We start from the raw sequence: 27317 nt of genomic DNA on the forward strand, positions 1-27317 counted from the left end.
ATAAAATGAACTAGAGGATGTACAGAGATGGGCTTACCCTCTACATGGTTTCCCTGCTCCTTCCCCCATCCTCCCCAATACTATTCTACTACTACTATTTAACATTTCTAAAGCGCTACTAGGGTTACGCAGCGCTGTACAATTTAACATAGAAGGACAGTCCCTGCTCAAAGAGCTTACAATCTAAAGGACAAATGTACAGTCAGTCAAGTAGGGGCAGTCAAATTGGGGCAGTATAGATTTCCTGAAAGGTATAAAGGTTAGGTGCCGAAAGCAACATTGAAGAGGTGGGCTTTGAGCAAGGATTTGAAGATGGATAGGGAGGGGGCTTGGCGTAAGGGCTCAGGAAGTTTATTCCAAGCATAGGGTGAGGCAAGGCAGAATGGGTGAAGCCTGGAGTTAGCGGTGGTGGAGAAGGGTGCTGAGAGGAGGGATTTGTCCTGTGAGCGGAGGTCTCGGGCAGGAACATAAGGGGAAATGAGGGTAGAGAGGTACTTGTGTATGTTTTCTGTTGTATTAGTTTAATTTTGCTCCATTGGCATCTGCCTCTGTGGTGCGCTGCAAGCCACATTGAGCCTGATGCTGTTGGGAAAATGTGGGGTACAAATGAGATCATAAATAAATAAATAAACCCAATCAGCTTGGCTGTATCTTTGCACTCATCTACCGTATAGTATACTGAAAAGTAAATTCATATGAAATATTTAGAAGAAGTATACATTGCTTGTAGCGTGAAGAAATATTTCTTTTAGTCCTGCTGCTTTATTGGACTGGCAGAATATAACAAAAAAAAATGATAGGATAGCTTTCTGGGGCTTTTGTAGAAGTACTTAATATTTGACAGGTTGACAGTTATGGTTTTGGTGCGGTAATTGTACAGTCATTTTTTGACACTTATTTGGGAAAGAAATCAGAAATGAATGTATTTGTCACCGTGAATGTCATTTTGGAAAGGCAGTTTTAAATAAACACTGGAAGCAGAGCACAAGGTTTTTCAATCATGAGATTTGGGGGTCTCCTAGATTCTCTTAGAGGCATATTTTCAAAGCACTTTGGGAGGCTAAGTTCCATAGGTTTCTATGGAACTTTGGGAGGCTAAGTGCTTTGAAAATGAGCCTGTTAGTCCCCCTACCCACCAAATGCTTTGTATTCTATGTTAGAAAACAGAAATGACAATTATAGTGGCCAATTACTTCCTTGTCTTCAGTTGAATTGGTTTGCAGAACAACCCCTATGTATTCCTGCTGAAGTAGTTCAATGACTTTGTCAAATGCTATTGCAAGAATCTACCAGTTCTAGGGTATCAGCTCCTTAGTATTAACTCTGTTCTTCTCTGATCCTACAGTATCCCTTTACTGCTTGGTTTGAATCGCAAGGTATTTGTTGTTTATCTATATCTTCGTAATGAAAATTATATAGATACTTCGGGGGGGGGGGGGGGGGGGCAAGGATCTTCACCTGAGGGAGACAATACATTCTAAGTATCCGCTTGTGATCCTCATTAATGGACTTCAGAAGACATCTTTTATCCTAGCTTGTGCAGTGCATGACAAGTGTTATTTTCTATCTTCTACAATAAGTAGAAAACTAGAACAGATGTCTTTGGCCTACTGAAATTCTTTGAAGTTCTGGATTTAAAAAGGGTTTGGACAAGGTTTTGGAGGAAAAGTCCATAGTCTGCTATTGAGACAGACATGGGGAAGCCACTGCTTGCCCTGGGATTGGTAGCAAGGAATGTTGCTACTATTTGGATTTCTGCAACATACTTGTGATCTGGATTGGCCACTACTGGAAATAGGATACTGGACTAGATGGACTACTGGTCTGACCCAATATGGCTATTCGTTGGGATTGTCCAGCTGTTCATTTCTTATTGTAAACAGTATGGAGCTCTTTAGGGATTTTGCAGGGTATAAGTGTCTCATGTAAATGTTCTTATGTTTGTTGTTTATTTGATATACCGCCTCTTTTGTGCATGAGTCAAGGTGGTTCACATAGATTATAAATCACAAAATACAGAATGGAACGTCACAGTTTGATAGGACAAGAAACCTATTCATGCACTCTACGAGGTATAGGCAAAATCATTCACATAGATATTGCCAGTGTTACCAGAACTGTCACCCATTACCCCCATACTCATCCATCTTGAATACAGGATCAGTTCTTATCAAATGCCATCTTGAATAAATATTTATAAACCGCTCTATCCAATCACCCTAGGCTGTGTACAACACAGGAATGCATATAATCATTAGCATCGAGACAGTACATATTTAAAAACAAACACAGTAACTAACATTATACAGTGAGTAGCCCCCTACATCATGACTTCAAATGCCTGAGTAAAAAAAAAAAAAAAAAAAAAGAGTGATTTCAGCTGTTTCCTGAATTGCACAATGGATGACAACACTCACAGGTCCACTGGCAAGATATTCCAAATCGAGGACCAGCAATTTGAAGCACTGCAGATCAATTAGCCTCACGCTAGATGCACCTAAATGAAGGGATATCTAATAAGCACTTATCAACAGAATGCAAATTTTGAGAGGGCTGATAAAAGCTAAAAGAAGAAACTCCCCTCCGAAAGGACACCACCTTGTTAGTGGTGGAGGGGCTTCCGTGTTTCAATGACTCAGAGGGCTATGCTGAAGGGTCACCCATATCAAACAGGCCTCTGAGGAGAAACCAGACAAAGAGCGTCCCAATTAGGGAGAGTGAAAAGATGGCCACCTGAAGCTCGTACACTCAACGGCCCAGCTGACCTCTGAAGTTTTGTCTTTTAGGAGGTAGTGTTCTATTGTGGATCAAAAACTGGATAAAAGATAGAAAACAGAGAGTAGGGTTAAATGGTCAGTATTCTCAATGGAGAAGGGTAGTTAGTGGGGTTCCCTAGGGATCTGTGGTCGGACTGCTGTTTTTTAACATATTTATAAATGACCTAGAGATGGGAGTAACTAATGATTTAATTAAATTTGCTGATGACACAAAGTTATTCAAAGTCGTTAAATCACAGGAGGATTGTGAAAAATTACAAGAGGACCTTACGAGACTGGGAGACTGGGCGTCTAAATGGCAGATGACGTTTAATGTGAGCAAGTGCAAAGTGATGCATGTCAGAAAGAGGAACCCAAATTATAGCTACATCATGCAAGGTTCCACGTTAGGAGTCACGGACCAAGAAAGGGATCTAGGTGTCGTCGTTGATGATACTTGAAACCTTCTGCTCAGTGTGCTGCTGCAGCTAAGAAAGCAAATAGAATGTTAGGTATTATTAGGAAAGGAATGGAAAACAAAAATGAGGATGTTATAATGCCTTTGTATCGCTCCATGGTGCAACCACACCTCAAATACTGTGTGCAATTCTGGTCGCCGTATCTCAAAAAAGATATAGTGGAATGAGAAAAGGTGCAGAGAAGGGCGACAAAAATGATAAAGGGGATGGGACAACTTCCGTATGAGGAAAGGCTAAAGTGGCTAGGGCTCTTCAGCTTGGAGAAGAGGCGGCTGAGGGGAGATATAAGAGGTCTATAAAATGAGTTGAATGGGTAGATGTGAAGCGTCTGTTTACGCTTTTCAAAAATACTAGGACTAGGGGGCATGCGATGAAGCTACAATGTAGTAAATTTAAAACAAATCAGAGAAACTTTTTCTTCACTCAAAGTGTAATTAAACTCTGGAATTCGTTGCCAGAGAACGTGGTAAAGGAGGTTAGCTTAATGGAGTTTAAAAAAGGTTTGGACGGCTTCCTAAAGGAAAAGTCCATAGACCATTATTAAATGGACTTGGAGAAAATCCACTATTTCTGGGATAAGCAGTATAAAATGTTTTGTATTTTTTTGGGATCTTGCCAGGTATTTGTGACCTGGATTGGCCACTGTTGGAAACAGGATGCTGGGCTTGATGGACCTTTGGTCTTTCCCAGTATGGCAATATTTATGTACTTATGCATAAAGTTATTACATTTCTTATGCATTCTCTAATCTAATTGCCTACTGTACCACTCCAATCACTCTTGCAGAAGTATTTGTAAGTAGTACTTTTAAAAACTTTAGGACAGAAGATAGACATTGAAAAAAAAAGTATTATTTGAACAGTGGAACAACTAATGAACTGTACAATGCTGACAAATGCAGATAACCACACTAAACATTTAACACAATATTTTATATTGCTGTTATTTTCTAAGGTTTGTAGTAACATAATAGATGATGCAAATAAAGACTGAAATGGCCCATCCAGCCTTCCCAGTAAGGTCCTAGTAGAAGCTCCAATCCCAAAATGGTTGACATGACCTCCAGCTGCAATCTCACGAGACTGTTGCTGGAAGTCATGGCAGCCATTTTCAATGAGGAAGACAGCAGGGGCAGAAGCATGTGAGAATAACTCCTGTAGTGCCTCTCCACCAGGTGAAATGGTAGGCCCAGGGGGGAGTGGGCAGGCAGGCATACAGGTGTGTGTTGGGAGGGGGCTCTTTCTGTTCAGGGGTTGGGGGAAGTGGAAGGGAAGGAAGGGAAAAGAAGGGGAGAGAAGGCATTCCAGATACCATGGGGGAATAGGGAAGGAAAAGACTACCTGAATATAAACCCTCAGGGAAAGTGTTCTGTTGGATTATAGTCAGATGGCTTTATATATTCTGCTCATGCTAACAAACAAAGAAAAGAAGAATCACCTCACTTATAAGATGATAATAAACAACTGGAAAATAAATTTATGTCTTCTGCATCAAGAGATGATTTACTTACGCTATAAAAATTCATATTCAACACAACTCTAAGCCTCAAAGCAATCTGTCTACTATGCTGGAATGAACAGAGCCAGGAAAACATTAGCACACTTTCTTAAAGGATCCAAAATAAAACCTTCATTCATACTTTCAACAAAAATGTCTCTATATTATCAAAACAAACTGAAATTGTGGATCACTGTTGAATTTTATGAAAAGTTGTACATCTCTCAACAAAATCTCAGTGGAACAAATTCAAGAATTTTTGCAGTCAAGAAAATGTGCACTCTCAAATCCAACAATAATTTGTTCTGAAATTCATAAAGCTATTTACTCATTAAAATCTGGAAAAACCCCTGGTAGCTATGGTTTCTCCTCTGATTTCTACAAAACAAATGTCAAGGTTACTACATCTGTATGATCAGGTTATCAAAGACAAGTGATTGGGTAATATATCTGATTCTCATGGATATTGCCCTACCATAAGGTATACACTTTTTGTGTATACCTTACCTTGATTTGTACCTGTCCTTTTCAGGGCACAGACCGTGCAAGTCTGCCCAGCACTATCCCTGCCTCCCAACCACCAGCCCCGGCACAGACCATATAAGTCTGCCCAGCACTATCCCCGCCTCCCGCCACCGGCTCTGCCACCCAATCTCGGCTAAGCTCCTTAGGATCCATTCCTTCTGAACAGGATTCCTTTATGTTTATCCCACGCGTGTTTGAATTCTGTTACCGTTTAAATTTCCACCACCTCCCGCGGGAGGGCATTCCAAGCATCCACTACTCTCTCCGTGAAAAAATACTTCCTGACATTTTTCTTGAGTCTGCCCCCATTCAATCTCATTTCATGTCCTCTTGTTCTACCGCCTTCGCATCTCAGGAAAAGGTTCGTTTGCGGATTAATACTTTTCAAATATTTGAACGTCTGTATCATATCACCCCTGTTTCTCCTTTCTTCCAAAGTATACATGTGTTCAGGTCATCAAGTCTCTGCTCATACGTCTTGTAACGCAAATCCCTTACCATTCTTGTAGCTTTTCTTTGCACCGCTTCAATTCTTTTTACATCCTTCGCAAGGTACAGCCTCCAAAACTGAACACAATTCTCTAGGTGGGGCCTCACCAACGACTTATACAGGGGCATCAACACCTCCTTTCTTCTGCTGGCCACACCTCTCTCTATACAGCCTAACAACCTTCTAGCTACGGCCACCGCCTTGTCACACTGTTTCGTCGCCTTCAGATCCTCAGATACTATCACCCCAAGATCCCTCTCCCCGTCCGTACCTATCAGATTCTCCCCGCCTAACACATACGTCTCCCGAGGATTTCTATTCCCTAAGTGCATCACTTTGCATTTCTTCGCATTGAATTTTAATTGCCAAACCTTAGACCATTCTTCTAGCTTCCTCAGATCCTTTTTCATGTTTTCCACTCCCTCCCGGGTGTCCACTCTGTTACAGATCTTAGTATCATCCGCAAATAGGCAAACTTTACCTTCTAACCCTTCGGCAATGTCACTCACAAATATATTGAACAGAATCGGTCCCAGCACCGATCCTTGAGGCACACCACTACTCACCTTTCCATCCTCCGAGCGAATTCCATTCACCACCACCCTCTGGCTTCTGTCCGTCAACCAGTTCCTAATCCAGTTCACCACTTCGGGTCCTATCTTCAGCCCATCCAGTTTATGTAAGAGCTTCCTGTGGGGAACCGTGTCAAAAGCTTTGCTGAAATCTAAGTAGATTACGTCCATAGCTCGTCCCTGATTCAATTCTCCTGTCACCCAATCAAAGAACTCAATGAGATTCGTTTGGCACGATTTCCCTTTCGTAAAACCATGTTGTCTCAGATCTTGCAACTTATTGGCTTCCAGGAAATTCACTATCCTTTCCTTCAGCATCGCTTCCATTACTTTTCCAATAATCGAAGTGAGGCTTACCGGCCTGTAGTTTCCAGCTTCTTCCCTATCACCACTCTTGTGAAGAGGGACCACCTCCGCCGTTCTCCAATCCCTCGGAACCTCTCCCGTCTGCAAGGATATATTAAACAAATCTTTAAGAGGACCCGCCAGAACCTCTCTGAGCTCCCTCAATATCCTGGGGTGGATCCCATCCGGTCCCATGGCTTTGTCCACCTTTAGCTTTTCAAGCTGTTCATACACACTCTCTTCCGTGAACGGTGCTCTACCCACTTCAATCTCATTTGTACTTTTTGCAGTCCATCACGGTCCTTCTCCAGGATTTTCTTCTGTGAAAACAGAAGTATCTATTTAGCAAATTTGCTTTTTCTTCGTCATTATCCACATAGCGGTTCGCAGTATCTTTTAGTCTCACAATTCCCTTTTTAGCCATTCTCCTTTCACTTATATACCTGAAGAAATTTTTGTCACCCCTCCGTACATTTCTAGCCATTTGTTCTTCCGCTTGCGCTTTTGCCAGACGTATCTCTCTCTTGGCTTCTTTCAGTTTCATCCTGTATTCCTCCTCATGTTCCTTTTCTTGAGTTTTTGTGTATTTCTGGAACGCCAACTCTTATTTTCTCAGCCACTTGCTTGGAGAATCATATCGGTTTCCTTTTTCTCTTGCTTTTATTTACTTTCCTTACATAAAGGTTCGTGGCCCTATTTATAGCTTCTTTCAGCATGGACCACTGTCCTTCCACTTCTCGTATTTCCTCCCAGCCCATCATCTCCTTCCTCAGGTATTCCCCCATTTTACTAAAGTCAGCACGCTTGAAATCCAGAACTTTGAGTTTTGAGTGGCCGCTCTCCACTTTAGCTGTAATATCAAACCAAACCGTTTGATGGTCACTGCTGCCCAGGTGGGAACCCACTCGGATATTTGACACGCTATCCCCATTTGTGAGCACCAGATCCAGTGTCGCTCCCTCCCTCGTGGGTTCCATCACCATTTGTCTGAGCAAACCGCTTTGTAAAGCATCCACGATCCCTCTACTTCTTTCCAATTCCGCAGACAGAACCTTCCAATCTACATCCGGCAGATTGAAATCTCCCAGCAACAGCACCTCTCTCTTGTTTCCCAACTTTTGAATATCTGCAATCAGGTCTTTATCTAATTCCTCCAATTGTTTCGGAGGTCTGTAGACAATACCCACGTGTATAGAGGTTCTATCCTCTCTTTTTAAGGTGATCCATATCGCTTCTTCCTTTCCCCAGGTCCCTGTCATTTCGGTCGCTGTGATATCATTTCTCTCTCACATATAGAGCTACTCCTCCACCCTTACGACCCTCTCTATCCTTCCTAAATAGATTATAGCCTGGTATGTTTGCATCCCATTCATGGGAACCATTTAGCCACGTCTCCGTGATTGCAACAATGTCTAAGTCTGCCTCCAACATCAGGGCTTGAAGGTCATTAACTTTATTGCTTAGACTGCGAGCATTTGTGGCCATCGCTTTCCATGTACATTTCCTGGTATGTGCTTCAACATTTGTGATTTGGGTTGTCTTTTCTCTTTGGGTACCTTCATATCCTTTTGTTCCAATTTCATTTATTTCTCTTCTGCCTCAGTTCTATTTTCAGGATCATCACCATGCTGTAATGGAGCAAAAGAATTCTGTAGGGGCAACACTTGTGAGGGCGGATGCCTCTGGTGCACATAGCGAAGTCTGCCTGAGCCTACTGTGAACCATCTATTCCTAGGTGGTTTTATCCTTGGAGGCAGTGGTGTGAATTTGGCTTGATTCTGTGCTGCATGGTTTTGTGTATTCTTAGAAACTGCTTTAAGTGCATCTAATTCCTGTTTTACCTTACTGAGCTCCTGTTTTAAACTAGCAAGCTGATGACAGACAGGACAAGCCTTAAGTCTTCAGATAATTGGCCTTGAAACTGAAACATCACAATTATTACAGAGAATAAAAGTCATCCTGTTTGTTGGAATGGGAATGAACAGGTATGCTATGATGGGGTTAATACAGTGCAAGATTAACTTTACTCCTCAGCTATACATAGGCAACCAGAGGCAGTTGTAATTTGGTTGGAGTTCATTTGTAATAAGTAGAATAGTTAGGAAATTTATTTAGGAAGTGTCAGTCTTGGGGAGGGTGGGCTTAAAGTTTAAAACCTGTGGAATGTGTTTGTTTTAAAACCTATCTCCAGGAAAGGAAAAAAGTTCTAATACTTGCTAGCAGTTTTGAAATCTGAAATCTCCTTTTCAGATTTACAGATATCAATAAACCAGTTAGAAACAACAACAATCAAATCACATCAAATCAAATGAAACAGCAGAGCAGAATGAAACAGTCAGATCACACTATTTTCAGAGCCAAGAGGGTTTTTTTTCCCTCTTTTTAGGAAAGATAGAAATGCAGTGAAAATGATAGACAAGGAAAGAAGGAAGAGATGCCCAGAAAAAACACAGCCAAAGGATAGGGATAACCAGGGATTTAGCCAGCACAAGTCTTAGCTGTGTGAGTTTCCTTCAGCCAGGAGATAAGACCAAGAGGCTGCTCAGTTTAGCCCCTCCTAAGCAATTAAAATGTCTGCAGAAGGACCAGGTGAGATTGGGGAGGGGAAGCACACTGTTAGGAAAGGAAAAAGGTTCTAATACTTGCTAGCAGTTTTGAAATCTGAAATCTCCTTTTCATATTTACAGATATCAATAAACCAGTTAGAAACAACAACAATCAAATCACATCAAATCAAATCAAATGAAACAGCAGAGCAGAATGAAACAGTCAGATCACACTATTTTCAGAGCCAAGAGGTTTTTTTTTTCTCTTTTTAGGAAAGATAGAAATGCAGTGACAATGATAGACAAGGAAAGAAGGAAGAGATGCCCAGAGAAAACACAGTCAAAGGATAGGGATAACCAGGGATTTAGCCAGCACAAGTCTTAGCTGTGTGAGTTTCCTTCAGCCAGGAGATAAGACCAAGAGGCTGCTCAGTTTAGCCCCTCCTAAGCAATTAAAATGACTGCAGAAGGACACAGGTGAGAATGGGGTGGGGAAGCACACTGTTAGGAAAGGAAAAAAGTTCTAATACTTGCTAGCAGTTTTGAAATCTGAAATCTCCTTTTCAGATTTACAGATATCAATAAACCATACATTAGAGTATGTCAACATGTGACATACTCTAATGTATGGTATTTTTATTGTTTTGTATATTATTCAATATTGTTCTAAAAATCAACAAAAAAAGATTGAACTTAAAAAAATAAGTGCAATAATTTCAGTGCTATTTTGAGCTGAAACGCTTAATGCTTGGCTTCCATCCTCTTACTATTTAGGGATACTCTGTGAAATCTATCACAATTTTTGTCTCTACCATGTCTAAGAGGGCATTCCAGGCATCCATCACCCTTTCGGTGAAAATTATTTTCTCACAAGGATCCTGAGTCTACCTCCTTACAGCTTCATATCATGTCCCTTCCTTGTCCCAAAGCTTCCTTTCCTTTAGAAAAGGTTTCTTGAGCAATAATGCCTTTCATCTTTTTAAGCATCTACTACTACTACTACTATTTAGCATTTCTATAGCGCTACAAGGCATACGCAGCGCTGCACAAACATAGAAGAAAGACAGTCCCTGCTCAAAGAGCTTACAATCTAACAGACAAAAAATAAATAAAGTAAGCAAATCAAATCAATTAATGTGAACGGGAAGGAAGAGAGGAGGGTAGGTGGAGGCGAGTGGTTACAAGTCAAAAGCAATGTTAAAGAGGTGGGCTTTCAGTCTAGATTTAAAGGTGGCCAAGAATGGGGCAAGACGTAGGGGCTCAGGAAGTTTATTCCAGGCGTAGGGTGCAGCGAGACAGAAGGCGCGAAGTCTGGAGTTGGCAGTAGTGGAGAAGGGAACAGATAAGAAGGATTTATCCATGGAGCGGAGTGCATGGGAAGGGGTGTAGGGAAGGACGAGTGTGGAGAGATACTGGGGAGCAGCAGAGTGAGTACATTTATAGGTTAGTAGAAGAAGTTTGAACAGGATGCGAAAATGGATAGGGAGCCAGTGAAGGGTCTTGAGGAGAGGGGTAGTATGAGTAAAGCGACCCTGGCGGAAGATGAGACGGGCAGCAGAGTTTGAACCGACTGGAGAGGGGAGAGGTGACTAAGTGGGAGGCCAGCAAGAAGCAGATTGCAGTAGTCTAAACGAGAGGTGACAAGGGTGTGGATGAGGGTTTTGGTAGAGTGCTCGGAAAGAAAGGGGCGGATTTTACGGATGTTGTAAAGAAAGAAACGACAGGTCTTGGCAATCTGCTGGATATGAGCAGAGAAGGAGAGAGAAGAGTCAAAGATGACCCCAAGGTTTCAAGCTGAGGAGACAGGGAGAATGAGAGAGCCATCAACAGAAATAGAAAACGGGGGGAGCGGGGAGGTGGGTTTGGGGGGGGGGGGGGGGGAATGAGAAGCTCGGTTTTGGTCATATTTAATTTCAGGTGGAGTTGAGACATCCAGACAGCAATGTCAGACAAGCACGCTGAAACTTTGGTTTGGATGCAAGGTGAGATATCAGGGGTAGAAAGGTAGATTTGGGAGTCATCAGCATAGAGATGGTAGGAAAAGCCATGGGATGAGATTAATGAACCAAGGGAAGAAGTGTAGATAGAAAAGAGGAGGGGACCAAGAACAGAACCCTGAGGTACGCCGACAGGCGGAGGGATAGAAGTAGAAGAGGATCCACCAGAGTGAACACTAAAGGTGCGGAGGGAGAGGTAGGAAGAGAACCAAGAAAGGACAGAATCCTGGAATCCAAGTGAGGACAGGGTATCGAGAAGTATGCTGTGATCGACAGTGTCAAAAGCAGCGGAAAGATCAAGAAGAATGAGGATGGAATATTGACCTCTGGATTTAGCCAGTAATAGGTCATTGGAGACTTTAGTAAGCGCAGTTTCAGTTGAGTGGAGAGGGCGAAAACCAGATTGTAGTGGGTCAAGAATAGCATGTGAGGAGAGAAAATCAAGGCAGCGGCGGTGAACAGCACGCTCAAGTAATTTGGAGAGAAAAGGAAGGAGGGAGATGGGTCGGTAATTAGAGGGACAAGTAGGGTCGAGTGAAGGCTTCTTATGGAGAGGTGTGACCACAGCATGTTTAAAGGCAGCAGGGACAGTCGCAGTGGAAAGTGAGAGGTTGAGAATGTGACAGATAAAAGGAATAAGAGCAGGAGATATGGCATTAAGAAGGTGGGTGGGAATGGGATCAGAGGAACAGGTGGTACATTTTGAGGAAGAAAGGAGAAGTGTAGTTTCCTCAATAGTAACTTCAGGAAAGGAGGAAAGGGAATGAGGGGAAGGAGAGAGAGGGGAACGGACTAGTGGAGGGAGAGGTGGTGAGGTAGAGAAAGCAAGGTTTATCTTTTGAACCTTGTTGTGAAAGAATTCAGCAAGGGTCTGAGGAGATAATGAAGGGGGAGTTGGGGAAGGGGGCACCTTGAGGAGAGAGTTCAATGTGGTGAAGAGAACTCGAGGATTAGAGCCAAGAGAGTTGGTCAGTTGGATATAATAATCCTGTTTGGCACGTAAAAGAGCAGATTGGAAGGAGGTCAGCATGAACTTAAAGTGTAAGAAATCAGCAAGGGCCCGAGATTTCCGCCAGAGGCGTTCGGCGGAGCGGGTACAGGAACGTAGGTAGCAGATATTAGAAGTCAGCCAAGGTTGGGGTTTTGTACGCCTTACAGGGCGGGTCATCAAAGGTGCAAGAGTGTCTAAGGCAGAGGATAGAGTATTGTTGTAAGAAGAAACAGCCTCGTTGACAGACGTGGATGGTGCCACAGTAGAGAGGAGGTTTGAAACATGGGAGGATAGAGATGAAGGGTCAATATCGTGAAGATTCCTAGATAAATTAGATAAGATAGGACGGGACTGGGAGGGAGAAGACTTAAGTGTGAAAGTTATAAGATGGTGATCAGAGGAGGGAAGATTAGAGGCAAGGAAACTAGAGGGTGAACAGTTGGAGGAGAAGATGAGATCAAGACAGTGACCATTTTGATGAGTGGGGGAGGTGGAGCATAGTTGGAGATTAAAGCAGGACGTTAAAGCGAGTAACTTGGAAATATAAGAGTTGGAAGGATCATTAGCAGGAATATTAAAGTCACCAAGGATGAGAGGGGGAGGAAGGATCATGGAAGAAGGCAAGCCAGGCGTTAAAGTCACTGAGAAAGGATGAAAGGGACTTATCAGGGGGACGATAAATGACCACTATTCGAAGAGGCAGAGGAGAGAAAAGGTGGACAGAGTGGACTTCAAAGGAGGAAAAACAGTGAGATTGAGGTGGAAGAAGGGGTTGAAATCTGGAGGAGGGAGAGAGAAGTAGTCCAACACCGCCCCCACGGCCAGCAGGGCGAGGAGTATGTGAAAAAAGATAACCGCCATGGCACAGGGCTGCTGCGACTGAAGCACAGTCATCAGGGCAGAGCCAGGTTTCTGTTATGACGAGCAGATGGAGGTGACGTGAGATAAAGAGGTCCTGGATATAGGCGAGTTTGTTACAGATAGAGCGGGCATTCCATAGGGCGCAAGAGAAGGCCAGAGAAGAGGAGGGGAGTAGAGAAATAGAGATGAGGTTAGAGAGGTAGCGTTGAGATCTGTAGAGTTGGGATAATAGTTGGTGAGGGGGGCCAGGATTGGGATTGATGTCGCCAGCTGAGAGTAAGAGAAGGAGTAAAAGAGAGTGGAGGAGAGTAGGAGAGGTGTGGCCACGAAAGCGTCGAAGGCGAGAGGTATTTAGGTGGAATGGGGAAGGCAAAATGGACGGAAGAAAGAGGTGGAGATTAAAAGCCAAGAGGGAGGAAGAGGGTAGGAGAGAAGGTGAGGTGATGAAGTCGATGGATGGGCAGTGAGTTCCTGTAGCGGAGAGAGGTAGGGGGTGAGGGAAAAGATTAGGAAGGGACAGAGCTAGGAAGAGAATGTGAATAGGGGCCATAAATGACTAAGGTACTTTAGCAACTGGGAAGAAGATTAGATGTAAAGAGAAAAATAACGGCGCGTGGCACCTAGAGCGGAGGCCCTGAGTGGATCGGAGTGGACCTGGGTGTCACCCGGAGAAGGCTGTAAGGATATGCAGATGAGCTGCAAGTCCTCCACAGCACCTGAAAGGCAGCTGGTGGTAGAACTGGGCACCTCTCAGCTGAGGAAAGGCTTACCAGGGGTTAGGCCGAAGCCAGCATTCCTCCCCCTGAGGGTCGCCTGATCCTAGCCAAAAAGCACCTGGAAACTCCGTGCACTTGGAGCGAGGGCCCTGGGAAGATCGGGGTGGAACTGGAGTCACCCCGGATACAGCTGTGAGGAAATGCAGAAGGGCTGCAAATTCTCCACAGCACCTGGTGGGAGCGCTGGGCACCTAGAGCGGAGGCCCTGAGTGGATCGGAGTGGACCTGGGTGTCACCCCGGAGAAGGCTGTAAGGATATGCAGAAGGGCTGCAAGTCCTCCACAGCACCTGGTGGGAGCGCTGGGCACCTAGAGCGGAGGCCCTGAGTGGATCGGAGTGGACCTGGGTGTCACCCCGGAGAAGGCTGTAAGGATATGCAGATGAGCTGCAAGTCCTCCACAGCACCTTAAAGGCAGCCGGTGGTAGAGCTGGGCACCTCTCAGCTGAGGAAAGGCTTACCAGGGGTTAGGCCGAAGCCAGCATTCCTCCCCCTGAGGGTCGCCTGTATGACATCCCTCTTTGATATGGAAATTTGAATACTATATACATACATATATACAATATACACACACACATACATGTATATATACAGAGATAGATATCTATATATACACACACACACACATATATATACACATACACATGCATACACTGTGTCCGGAAAAAAGCAACAACCTCGAACCTGCACCAATTACAATTTTACATGCCAAAAGTCGCATCTATTTGCATCACTGACACCAAATTACATAGGACTCCCTTGTCCCATTTAAGAGATTTTCAATTTTTACAAACTGCTGCTACAAATCTGACAAGACTTATTTATTTACTCACTGACATCATCTGTGATGCCATTGTGCATTGATAAAGAAACAAAATGTTATGAAAAGAAGATAGAGTTTTAATTAAAATACTCAGAGTTGAAAAAGGATATGACGCTAAAAGATCAGATTTAAATATTTGGACTGTTCAGGTGACATTAACTGTGTTAAAAACTGATGATTGGGTAGTGTTATTTAAAACTTGACATCTCAGTAACGTTAAGGTGGATTTCTATGCAACGGGGATGGAACGACTTCCCTATGAAGAAAGACTAAGGAGGCTAGGGCTTTTCAGCTTGGAGAAGAGAAGGCTGAGGGGAGACATGATAGAGGTATATAAAATAATGAGTGGAACGGAACAGGTGGATGTGAAGCGTCTGTTCACGCTTTCCAAAAATACTAGGACTAGGGGGCATGCGATGAAACTACAGGGTAATAATTTTAAAACAAATCGGAGAAAATATTTCTTCACCCAACGCATAATTAAACTCTGGAATTCGTTGCCGGAGAACGTGGTGAAGGCGGTTAACTTGGCAGAGTTTTAAAAAAGGGGTTAGACGGTTTCCTAAAGAACAAGTCCATAAACCACTACTAAATGGACTTGGGAAAAATCCACAATTCCAGGAATAACATGTATAGAATGTACGTTTGGGAAGGTTGCCAGGTGCCCTTGGCCTGGATTGGCCACTGTCGTGGACAGGATGCTGGGCTCGATGGACCCTTAGTCTTTTCCCAGTGTGGCATTACTTATGTACTGGACCTATACGTCTAGCTCCATCTCTACCTGTTTTCAAATCTATGCTGAAAACCCACCTTTTCACTGCTGCTTTTAGCTCCTAGCCACAATTGCCCTCCCATTGTCCCTTCCTCCCTTCTCACCCATTACTTCCCTCACCCGTAACTGTCTTGTTTGTCTGTATTATTTAGATTGTAAGCTCTTTTGAGCAGGGACTGTCTCTTTGTATCAGGTGTTCAGCGCTATACAAATGCTAATAATAATAATAATAATACTTATGTTTGACATAGATGTCACCTTGTACATGCAAAATTGTAATTAATTCAGTGCAGGTTTGCAGTTGTTATTGCAAAATGTTTAGGGGCTCACTTTTTTTTTTCCTGTCACAGTGTGTATATGTGTTATATATATATTTATAATTTATTTATTTGGATTTATTTACTGCCTTTATTTTCTCTCTCTCTCTCTATATATATATATCTATATAACTATCTATCCATTTTAAGAGAGAGAGATCAAGTTACTCACCTGTAGCAGGTGTTCTACGAGGACAGCAGGACCCATTGCCACAGACTGGGTGATGTCATTGATGGAGCCTTGGTGTGGACACTGCCCAGCGTTCTACAGCTTCTAGAAGCTTTTGGCAGCCCCAATCACAAATTCCTGCCCACCTCAGTCATACGGGACCAGTAGCTGACGACAAAAGCTTACAGAATACAACTGCTATGGGAGGTAGAAGGGTCTGAGGTAATGTATCCTGGTGTACTTGGAGAACACCTGCAACAGGTGACGAACTTCACTTAATCCAAAGACAAGCAGGACAGCACTTACCACAGACTGGGAATCCTTAGCTACCAGTCTCAATGAAAACAACAATGGACAATAGGAACTTGCAATAGGCAAGGCCAACCAGAAACCAATTAAACTAAAAACTTATAAGGCAATGGAGGTGCAGCCTGGAACAGAAAAACATTGACCGAAGGTGGCAATGGCTGCCCAAATCCTGTCCAAAGAGCATACTTGATCATTTGCCTGAATCATGGGAAGTAGGATGCCCAGGGAAACCATCTTGAACTTTTCTTTGACCAGATATTTGTTCAAGGTCCTTAGGACTAGGATGGGACAAAATCCCCCTTTTTAGGCACAAGGAAGTACTTGGAATAGTATTCCTTCCCTTCTCCCCCTGGTAGGACAGACTCAACTTCATGGGCCTGTAGAAGACAGTTCCTCTGTGACCACATCCTGGTGCTGACAGCTGAATCTTGACGTTCTCAGTAGGCAATTTGAAGGGAATTCTCACCAATGCAGAACGTAACCTCCCCCCCCCCCCAAGACTTTCGAGAATCCACTGGTCTGAGGTTACAAGGGGCCACTTGGCTTGAAAAAAGTTCAGCTTCCCTGTGACTGGTAAGCCGTTCAGAGTTGGCCACTTTTATGGCAGCTATGCTCTCATGGAGCCCATCAAAAGCTCATCCCTTGCTTTGACTGGAGAGCCTACAAGGGGTTCTAGGTGCTGCTGTCAACGTGAACCTTGGTGACCACCACCTGAAAAACTCCTCCAAGTAGAGATCACAGAAGGAGTGGGTCAAGAGAGGGACATTATGGTGTCAGCATGTTTCTTGATAAGATCAGTGACTTCCTCCACCTTGTGCTCAAAAAGACTGTCTCCTTGGTAGGGGACATTTGTGAGTTTCTCCTGAACAATCAGTTCATGGTCTGAAACATGCAGCCAGGAGAGTTTGCACATGACAATAGCTAAGACACAGACTCTGGACATCACATCAACCACATTGTAGGCTGCCTGGGCTATGTGCTTTTAACATTCCTTCTGCTAAGCTACTAACTAGTGGAATTCTGTGGCCTGCTCGGGATCAAGAGTGTCTGTTAATCCGTTTATCTATGCTGATGACGTAACTATCTACATTCCTTTCAGAAATGATTTATCTGAAATCTCCAACGTAATTAAGCTTGGATTACACACAATGGTCACTTGGGCAAATTCATTCAAATTAAAACTTAATACTGAGAAAACTCACTGCCTTATCCTCTCTTCTCCCTATAATAAGTTCAAACACTCAACCTTAATCACTCCTGATCTTACCCTTCCGGTCTCTGAGAGTCTAAAAATACTTGGTGTAATTGTTGATCGTAACTTATCACTCGTGAATCAAACAAACTCCACCACCAAGAAAATATTCTTCTACTACTACTACTACTATTTAGCATTTCTATAGTCTTTATGGAAACTCAAACGTATAAAACCTTATTTCCCTAGAGAAATATTTTGTAACCTAGTTCAATCACTGGTATTAAGCCACCTAGACTATTGTAATGGAATATACGCAGGATGCAAAGAACAACTTCTAAAGAAACTCCAAACCGCCCAGAATACAGCAGCCAGATTAATCTATGGAAAATCAAAATTCGACAGTTCTAGACCCCTTCAAAAGAAACTACACTGGCTTCCAGTAAAGGAACGAATTACTTTTAAAATTTGTACCCTAATCCATAAAATTCTTTATGGTGAAGCCCCAAGTTACATGGATACCCTTATCAATCTACCATCTAGGAATTCTTGCAGATTATCCCGTTCAAATTTAAACCTCCATCACCCCACCCGCAATGGTCTCAAATATAAGTCCACTTACGCTACCACCTTTTCCTTTATTGGCACTCAACTATGGAATGCATTACCTAAACCTGTGAAAATTATTCATGATCATCTGAACTTCAGAAAATCTCTTAAGACCAGTTTATTTGGAAAGGCTTATCCTAAAGGATCCTTCTTAAATCCATAACTCCTGGAATACAACTTATTTATGGACCTCATGGACTCTACTACCCTTCCCCTCTTTACCCTCGCCCCTTGTAACTACTATCCTTCCTATTCACCTTATTATACTTCGTTTGTTTACCGGATTGGCAATTGCCTTTACGGTCTGATGTCAGCCACATTGAGCCTGCCAGTGGGTGGGAAAATGTGGGGTATAAATGTTATAAATAAATAAATAAAATGCATCTGTAAGGGCAAGGCCAGTACTACTATAGTGATAGCCTAAGAAGATGAACGGGCCAAACTGAAGATCTGGTTCCTGCTCCAAGGAGGCTGTTGCGGGACACCAACTCCATGGAGATGGAGCAGCCCTCTCGGCGTTGACGCTTCTTGAGAACTGGTACGCTCAAGCTCCTGGCTCTGTGCTTAGAGGAGGAATGATGCCAGTGCTTCTTTGCCTCTCCTCGATGCCTGACATCGGGATCCAATAAAGACGACATTGAACCCTTGCGTGTCCTCAATGTCAGGCCCAAGCATGCTTGCCCAGGACAAGCGCTACTGACATCTCATGTTAAGGCAGGCAGAGACATCCTTGCTGCTGGTGAGTCCCAGGGTCCGAGACAACTCTGAGAGCCATGCAGACTGATGTGAATGTACCAGATTTCTCTTGTGCAGGGCCCTAGTGACTCTTCTGGGGTTTTTTTCTGCTTAATAGAACATAATTTACAATTAGAGGCCTTATGGTCAGGTCCAAGGCACAGCAAGCACCAGTTGTGAGGGTCAGTCATCAATATGACCTTGTCACAGCAAGCACATTTCCTAAAACCACTCAGAGTTTTTGGTGACATCAGCAGAAAAATAGCCATAGATATATCAAATAGCTCTTTTTTTTTTTTTTAAAGGACGGGAAGTCCTGACTGGGAAGCTCAGGCCTAAGTGGGCCATAGAGCTGCAGAAAAACAAAGAAAACTTTAAAAGGCAAAAAAAGCTAAGCACTAAAGGGAACAATAAAAGAGTGCCGGGGGGGGGGGGGGGGGGCAGAATTTGTCCTGTACTATTACACAAAGACAAATAGCCAAAGGAAGGGAAGGCCACAAGTGGAAAAAAAACAAACAAACAAAAAAAAAAACATCCTTTCAGCTCCCTGGAAAGACAACAAAGATGACTGCTGGCCCCATACAATTGAGGCAGACAGGAAGGTATGCATACATGCCCACTCAGGGCTGCCAAAAGCTTCTAGAAGTTTTAGAACTCTGGGTGGCATCCACATCGGGGATCCATCAGTGACCTCACCCAATCTGTCCGGCATGTTCTCTAAGAAATATCATAGAAAATATATATCTATATAAATAATTATTTTTTTAAACACACAGGAGAAAAGATTAGAGCACCCAAGGATGCAGGGCTTTTCACACTATCATGTTACTACTTAAAACTTGCCTGCTGACCAAAGAATAAAATCCACTAGAAAAATTTTACCTTGTAGCTTTCTGCTTAGTTCAAGTTTCTCCTGTTCCAAGCGCCTTATTCTTCTCTCATAAGCTTCTGTTGCTAAGCTGTCCTCTAAAGTTCTCTGAACACTGGCATCAAGGTCCATGGAGGCTGGTCCCGATACATCCCTTAGACAACTCTGGTCTGAAAGGACACTAGAAAAGCATGAAGCAAAATTAAAAAAAAAAAAATCACTGATTATTTATATGGAAGAAAAAAAACATTTTATTTGTTTGCTCATTTCTCTGTGACAAGAGATTGTGTGTGACCTGTGGATGGCCCTCGGCCCTCAACTATAGAACTCTATGCATATTAAGGCATATTTTTTTCAACTTGCCTTCCCTGTATATATGCTATATGTGAGTATGTTGCTATTTTATATATGTTTGCTCATAAACCACTTGGATCAAATGCTATTTGGATTTGCGTGTTATAAATGCTGTAAATAAATTAAATATTCACTTTACAAAGACCCTTCTTTCAGGAACAGAATAACCAGGATTTGTTACAGATTAGGGGATCCTTTTACTAAAGTGCACTGAAAAATGGCCTGTGCTGGTGTAGACGTGTGTATTGGACGTGCACAGGTCCATTTTCAGTACACTTGCAAAAAAGGCCTTTTTTTGGCCAAAAATGGATGTGTGGCAAAATGAAAATTGGCACGTGTCCATTCTGGGCCTGAGACCTTACTGCCATCCACTGACTTAGCGGTAAGGTCTCTGGGCGGTAATCATCAGCACGTGCACAATGCCAATTACCACCCGGTTAGCACCGTGCACCAGAAATATTTCCATCACTCGTAAAAAATGAAATTACCACCCAGGCCACGTGGTAGCTGGGCGGTAGTTGAAAACTGACACAATAGGACACACATACATGCCTACATGGTTTAGTAAAAGGGCCCCTAGTTTAAGCAAATATTACTTTGGGGGGGGGGGGGCAATTTTCTTATAAGCAAAGTTTCACACAACAAGGGGCTACTGCACTCATTTTCATAGTTCAATATCTACTTCTGTTGTCCACTGTGTGACACCATTTCAGATACAACTATGGCAAACTCTTAATAGTTAAGTACATCAACAATTCAATAATATGCACATAAAACCACAGAGAGAACAGAACTTTCAATGCTATTTTATGTTGATGTGTCACATTTCAAACTGTGAGTTGCTTGATCCTGCTTTTACTTTGGGATTAGCACTAACAATGGTAATCACAGTAATTCTTTTACAAAGAAACGTATTTCAAGAACAAAGTATTTTCACATAAATTAATGAACCAGAAAATTTGTGATAATGTCCACCAAAGCATTACAAATTGGCACCTTTTAATTCTGACAACATAGTAACAGAAATAATTGTTCCCTAAAGTAGAGAAAGATTATTTTTCTTACAATTTAGAAATATGTATGAGATTTTTCACTTCTCATGAGTTATTCACTTTCAACAGTCCCTGTTACAGATTTGTCTGTCTCCCTCATTTGTACAGAAGATTAACAGAGAGGTAATATCACGTAATTAAGACATTACAAAAAGGTACTGAGATATATGGCTGTCACAGCTGCTATTACACATTAACTCATGAGGTGTGGAAAAATCTTTCCAAATAACTGTTTACACAATACACTTTTCCCACTGAAATGAAAATGATATGATGAATGGTGTTGCCTATATCTTAAACAATCCACCATCTACAACAGGAGGAAAAAGAGCCTCACAGAGCTCCTAGACCAGAATCATGTCTATCAGAGCTTAAGCGGATGCAAAGCTATCCTCTGTTCATCATTGGCTCAGAAAAACCTCCACAGAACTTGTTAATTTTGCACCTCAAACCAGTAAACTTTAATGAAAGAGCACTTATCTTTCACATTGGAGATTAGATCTCATCCCCTTCTGCCACACCAAGCCAACAATGGCCAGCGTTTCAAAAAAACTGCTTCAGGGTCTTGGTGGCATAAGTCTGGTGATATAAAGCAAAATAAAAATGAAGCAGTTTTTTTGAAACGCTGGCCATTGTTGGCTTGGTGTGGCAGAAGGGGATGCGATCTAATCTCCAATGTGAAAGATAAGTGCTCTTTCATTAAAGTTTATTGGTTTGAGGTGCAAAATTAACAAGTTCTGTGGAGGGTTTTTCTGAGCCTATGATGAACAGAGGATAGCTTTGCATCCGCTTAAGCTCCGATAGACATGATTCTGGTCTAGGAGCTCTGTGAGGCTCTTTTTCCTCCCGTTGTAGATGGTGGATTACGATATAGGCAACCAAAAATACAATCCGAAAAAGGATCTGCTACTGATAAATGACAGGAACGTCCTCCTACGGAGGCTGTCTTCAAGTTAGCAGGAAAAAAGGCCTCAAAGAGCTTCCAGGTCTTCAATTGATCTGCAGAAGCTACGCCGGGTCTCAATCCTTTTTCGGATTGTATTTTTGATTGTCTGATCTGCATTCGAACCGAAATTAGTATTAAGATATAGGCAGCACCATTCATCGTATCATTTTCATTTCAGTGGGAAAAGTGTATTGTGTAAACAGCTGCTATTACTCCAGATTACCTGGTTAGAGATGCGAAGGTTCAGGAAAAAAAAATCAATTTACTGCAAAATTTCTCCATATCTAGCTATGAAAAAAAGGGAGAAAACCCCTATTTTTCTGAAATTTGCTGGGCCCCTGCATACCTATCCCTGGATTTTGTTTACAGTTAGACGTATAAAATTATTTTTTTTCCAGATTAATATGCCATAGAATTCCATCTTGCTAATCATGGAAATTCAGGCTGAGAATTTGCTCTTGCTCCAATGGCTAGAGAACATGAATCACCTTGGTTTCACCTTGCCTGTTTCTGTCATTTAACCAGGGCAGCCGTAGCAAGTTCAACTGTCAATAAACAGAATGTTATTACTGATATCTACTTCCATGGTGATGTTGTAATACCATGAACATTAATATGGGACCACAGCAGCACAGTTCTCCATTGGTTAGCAGTTCAATTTCGAACTATTATCAAGATGCTTATGTTGGTGGTCAAGACCACGCGGGGTGTGAATCTTGGCTATTTGCAGTCCAGATGGGAGCAGTACACTCTTAAGCCAGACATTGAGGTCATTGCAGCAGTTAAGGAAGATTGTTATGTATTTGTGAGAGCTTTCTCAGTGGTAGGCCCATGGGTGTAGTATCCCTTCTTTCACATTAATAGACAGGAAACCAATTATCTGGCCTTCAGAAGAATGTGAAAATATAGTAATTTCCAATTTGGAAATTTCAAATGACCAGGAGACAAGCTGTGAGGTGTATGTGAAGGAAGAATGCTTCACTATGGTAAAATGATGCGAAGGACAGTTACAGTTTGTTAGTAAGTAAAGCATTGTTTTTAATGTTATTTTACTATGCACATTGGGCTACTTTTGCTCAGGATGGAGGCATTGAAGATACGTGACCTTGTTTTATTTAAAATCTCTGGTAGTATTCATATCCACTGTAATACTGTGTAGTATTATGCTATTACAATGAAAACTAAATTTACTTACCAGTTACTTGTATATGTAAACCCAACAAATGGCAAATGGTGACCAGAAAATGCTGTGTGTGAGGGAGGAGGCATCATCTCCTGCAAATACAATAGGATAGTTTATTTAGAACATGACAGTTTGAAGCACATTTTTCAGAACAAAAATGTATTAGCCTTGTTAGAACATAAATCAGATAGGAAATTGTTGGTTGTTTTTTTTTTTTGTTTTTAACTACTTGATACTTTGATCTTGACAGCAAAAGGCTCTTGCATAGCAACACTATCTACTTTGAGAGAGTCTGATTTCTAAAGACATTCACACTCCAAAAGCCAAACCACTAAGGGAAAAAGTGAATACATTACTATGCTATTCAGCAAATGTCACAAACATTCCCACCATTGTTTTCAGTGTGACTCTCTGAATGGCTGACATAGCCAACCTTGCTACTAAACGTTTAGCAGCCTGCATGCTACATACTCTACAATCAAATCTGAGACTCATTGTAGTTCTGACTTTCTTTCTGAATTCCCTAATTACAAACATAAAAACTTGGATCAGGGAGACATGCTAAGAATAAAAAAAAGACTTGTGAACTGCAGTGTAACTTTACAACATAAAATTCTGTGCCTTACAATACTGCTCCTAAAATGATTACTTTTACGAGACAGGTCAAGCATTGTCGTCTCTGGTAGTGTCCAAACAAAGATCCTCTGGCGAACTCCTAAAAATTATCTTTCTATATTCCTACAGCATGGGATGAACACAGAGAATCACTGAGAGAGAGGAAGAGATTATAGAACTTAGTAGTTGGTATGGATGGGCAGACTGTGTAGGCTGTATGGTTGTCCTCTACCATCATTTTCTGTATTTCTATCTCCTCCTCATTCCTTGATGATTCCTCTCTCACATGCAACTGTTATGCCACTTATTGTATTTACAAAAGACCTTCCAAAATTATGGGTCGGGACCCCATATGGGGTCACAAAACTTGCATTTGGGGGTTGTAACAGAATCTCAGGGATGGGGAGGGTTAAACACAATTTTATTAGACCACAATCATGGTGTTGCAACCATAAAAAGTTTGATAAGTACTGTTTTACAGTGAACATCCAACAACAACTGCAAGACCAAGACTAAAATATGAGAAGACAGTGAACCTTTACCTCACCAAATCATTCTCACTGCGCACAAGAAAGAATGGAAATATGAATCAGTACTGGAGAAAGAGGAAGTAATTAACAGAAGCAGGAACCCAAGAGCAGCACAGCTGTATTTGTGAGACTCCCAAAACCAGCAGTACTCTTATACTGCCATTCACTAGGCCTCTCTGAAACATCAATTTATAATTTATTTCAGAAATACCATTGTGTATTATCTGATTGCAAAATAAAAGGACTAAACATACTACAATATGAAACTTGCAAACACATGACCAGTTCATGTGTTTGCAGTTCAGAAATAAATTGGAAAAGAACAGAAATAAACGAAACTGAGGAAGTGACATGATCAGCAGCGCATGGATGCCCAGAGCTAAAGCTCCCATGTAGCCAGGGTTGAGACACCCCCCTCACCCCAAAATAAAACACTCCAGAAAAAGTGCATCTTAAGTAGTACTGGCCAGCAACAGATAATGTTGTGGGTTGGGAGTATGACTGTCTGGAAATGTTTAGCACAGTTCAAGAAACACTATGTGAGGACAGAGTGAGAGAACAGCAATGGAGAGCAGGCAGATATGGCGGTGATCCTGAGTGGTGAGTCAGTGGAAGATTAAGAGTGAGAAGCGAATCTTTGGAGGTAGTACACAAGACGTTAAAAAGATGGTTCAGTGAGCTCAGGCAAGAAGTTGCTGAGCAAAAAAGGAGGTAAAAGAGGCAAGTGGAGAAGTATCTGAACAGGGCATGGAAGAAGATCATATGGAGCAGCATGCACTATGGCAAGGCTGGGAGAGTTGTCAGTGAAAATAGGAACACATGTGCATCAAGTTAGAGGAAGCAAACCTCAGAAGTGGGAGGGATAAATCATTATGATGATCCGATGTGATGAAAAACAATATTTTTATTGATTGTTGTATTTTATTGATTGCTGTCAGTCTTCACCAAATACAGGTATAATACTGCAGTCCCAGACAAACTCACTCAACACGGGCCATGTTTCAGCTATACAGCCTTCATCGGGAGTAGACTGCTATTGTACACTGTTGTCAAAATTTCAAAGAACTCAAGTGACAGAAGAAAAACCTCAAGCGGCTGCACGCCACCTAAATATGGCCAATCTAGAGAAAGTAGTCGAACTCAAAACCAGAAAGTTCAACAGGTTGATAACGCTGACATTCGGCTGTGAGCGTTTTGCACAGTACTGCTTTTAGATTTAAAGTTTTTCCTTTTTTTTTTTAATTTTATTCCTTGTTTCTTGTCCAGAACCTAGAATTTGTGGTCTAAAAGTGTTGTATTATTTCCTTTGTTTTATATAATTGATTGAAATTTATGTTTCCTTTTCTTCACATTTAAGTTGTTTGACTAAATGTAATTTAAATGCAATAAAATATAAATTAAAAAAATAAAATAAAAATAAATATGGCCAATCTAGGCCCAAGACAGGATTAAAAACTGTATGAAATTGTACAAATCCAAGCTATCAGCTTGCTAACAAGAAAAAAGTTTGAGGACATGGAGAATCGCTCCAGGCATAACATCAGAATATGTAGTCTCTCAGAACTGCAACAATATGCAGATGTGAAAAAGATGGTTCAAAACATTTCTGCCAACTTACTGGAGTCAGCTCCAGCAGGTATGGAGAGGGCATACAGTAGCCTGGGATTACCAAGCATGAACAGACCCAGAGATGTAGTAGCTTGCTTGACCTCCTTTGAACGTAGCAAGCTGTAGTAGCTCAGATAAGGAAGCAAAAGACTATAAAATGGGAGTACTGTGAACTGGAGGTCTTTCAGGATTTGGCACTGGCTACGATGCAGAGAAAAAGGGACATGAAGGACTTGACACAGTTTCTGCAACATAGAAACATGACGGCAGATAAGAGCCAGATGGCCCATCCATTCTGCCTATCCACAGCAACCGCTATCTCCTCTTTTCGTAAGAGATCCCACGTTCCTGTCCCACGCTTTCCTAAATTCAGACACAGTCCTCGTCTCCACCACCTCCACCACGAGGTGATTCCACGTGTCCACCACCCACTCTGTGAAAAAGTATTTCCTTAGATTATTCCTGAGCCTATAACCTGAACTTCATCCTATGCCCTCTCATTCCACAGTTTTCATTCATTTGAAAGAGGCTTACCTCCTTGTACATTAATGCCATAGAAGTATTTAAACGTTTCTATCGTATCCCCTCTCTCCTGCTTTTCTTCCAAAGTATATATATTGAGAGCCTTGTCTCCATATGCTTTATGAAAGAGACCACTGACCAGTTTTGTAGCCGCTCTATGGACCGACTCCATTCTGCTTATATCTTTTTGTAGGTGCAGTCTCCAGAATTGTACACAGTATTTAAAATGGAACCTATAATCTCTTTTTTTTCCCAGCTGGTCATTCCTCTTCCTATGCACCCAAGCATCCTTCTGGCTTTATTGTCGCCTTTTCTACCTGTTTGGCCACCTTGAGACCATCAGATACATTCACCCCAAATCTTTCCTACACAGAAGTACTTCATCCCCTATATTATACCTTTTCCTTATACTTTTGCAACCTAAGTGTATGACCCTGCATTTTTTAGCACTAAATGTGAGTTGTCAATTACTAGACCATTCTTCAAGCTTCGCCAGATCCCTCCGAATGCTATCCACATCCTCAGAGAGGTATTCGCTACAAGTGGCTTTACCCTTTTGACATTTAAATTATGGTAAATGCATCAGACACACGTGCAGCCAGCAAAGAAACAGCTTGGGACATTCTCCAGAGGAAGTCCATTCTAGAGGTGCTGAAGAAAATGAAGAAGCCAGATGGGAAACACAACTGTCTGACAAAAGAGGCTACAGCCTGGCAGAGAATCAATGCCAAGGGTAAAAGAAGAGGCTGTCTCACCTGGGACAAAAAAGAGCTGAAAAGCAAGCAGCAGTCCAGTTGTTGAGATGAGTTCCACAATTTGAAAGAGTGACTTAAAGACTGGTTATATTATTATTTGCCATTTCTGGAACTTGAGATACTGG

General features: G+C 42.1%; 1 protein-coding gene across 1 annotated transcript in view; it reads right to left on the reverse strand.

Moving 5' to 3' along the window:
- The window catches only part of LOC115465558 (serine/threonine-protein kinase MRCK alpha-like), an 806479-nt gene that overhangs the window by 396930 nt on the left and 382232 nt on the right, over positions 1-27317 (reverse strand). The window contains 2 exon segments of the mRNA XM_030196108.1: positions 19642-19808; positions 23175-23254. Of these exon segments, the coding sequence (XP_030051968.1) occupies positions 19642-19808; positions 23175-23254 (247 nt within the window).

Source organism: Microcaecilia unicolor, chromosome 3 (assembly GCF_901765095.1).
Source record: "Microcaecilia unicolor chromosome 3, aMicUni1.1, whole genome shotgun sequence".
NCBI classification, from domain to species: Eukaryota; Metazoa; Chordata; class Amphibia; order Gymnophiona; family Siphonopidae; genus Microcaecilia; species Microcaecilia unicolor.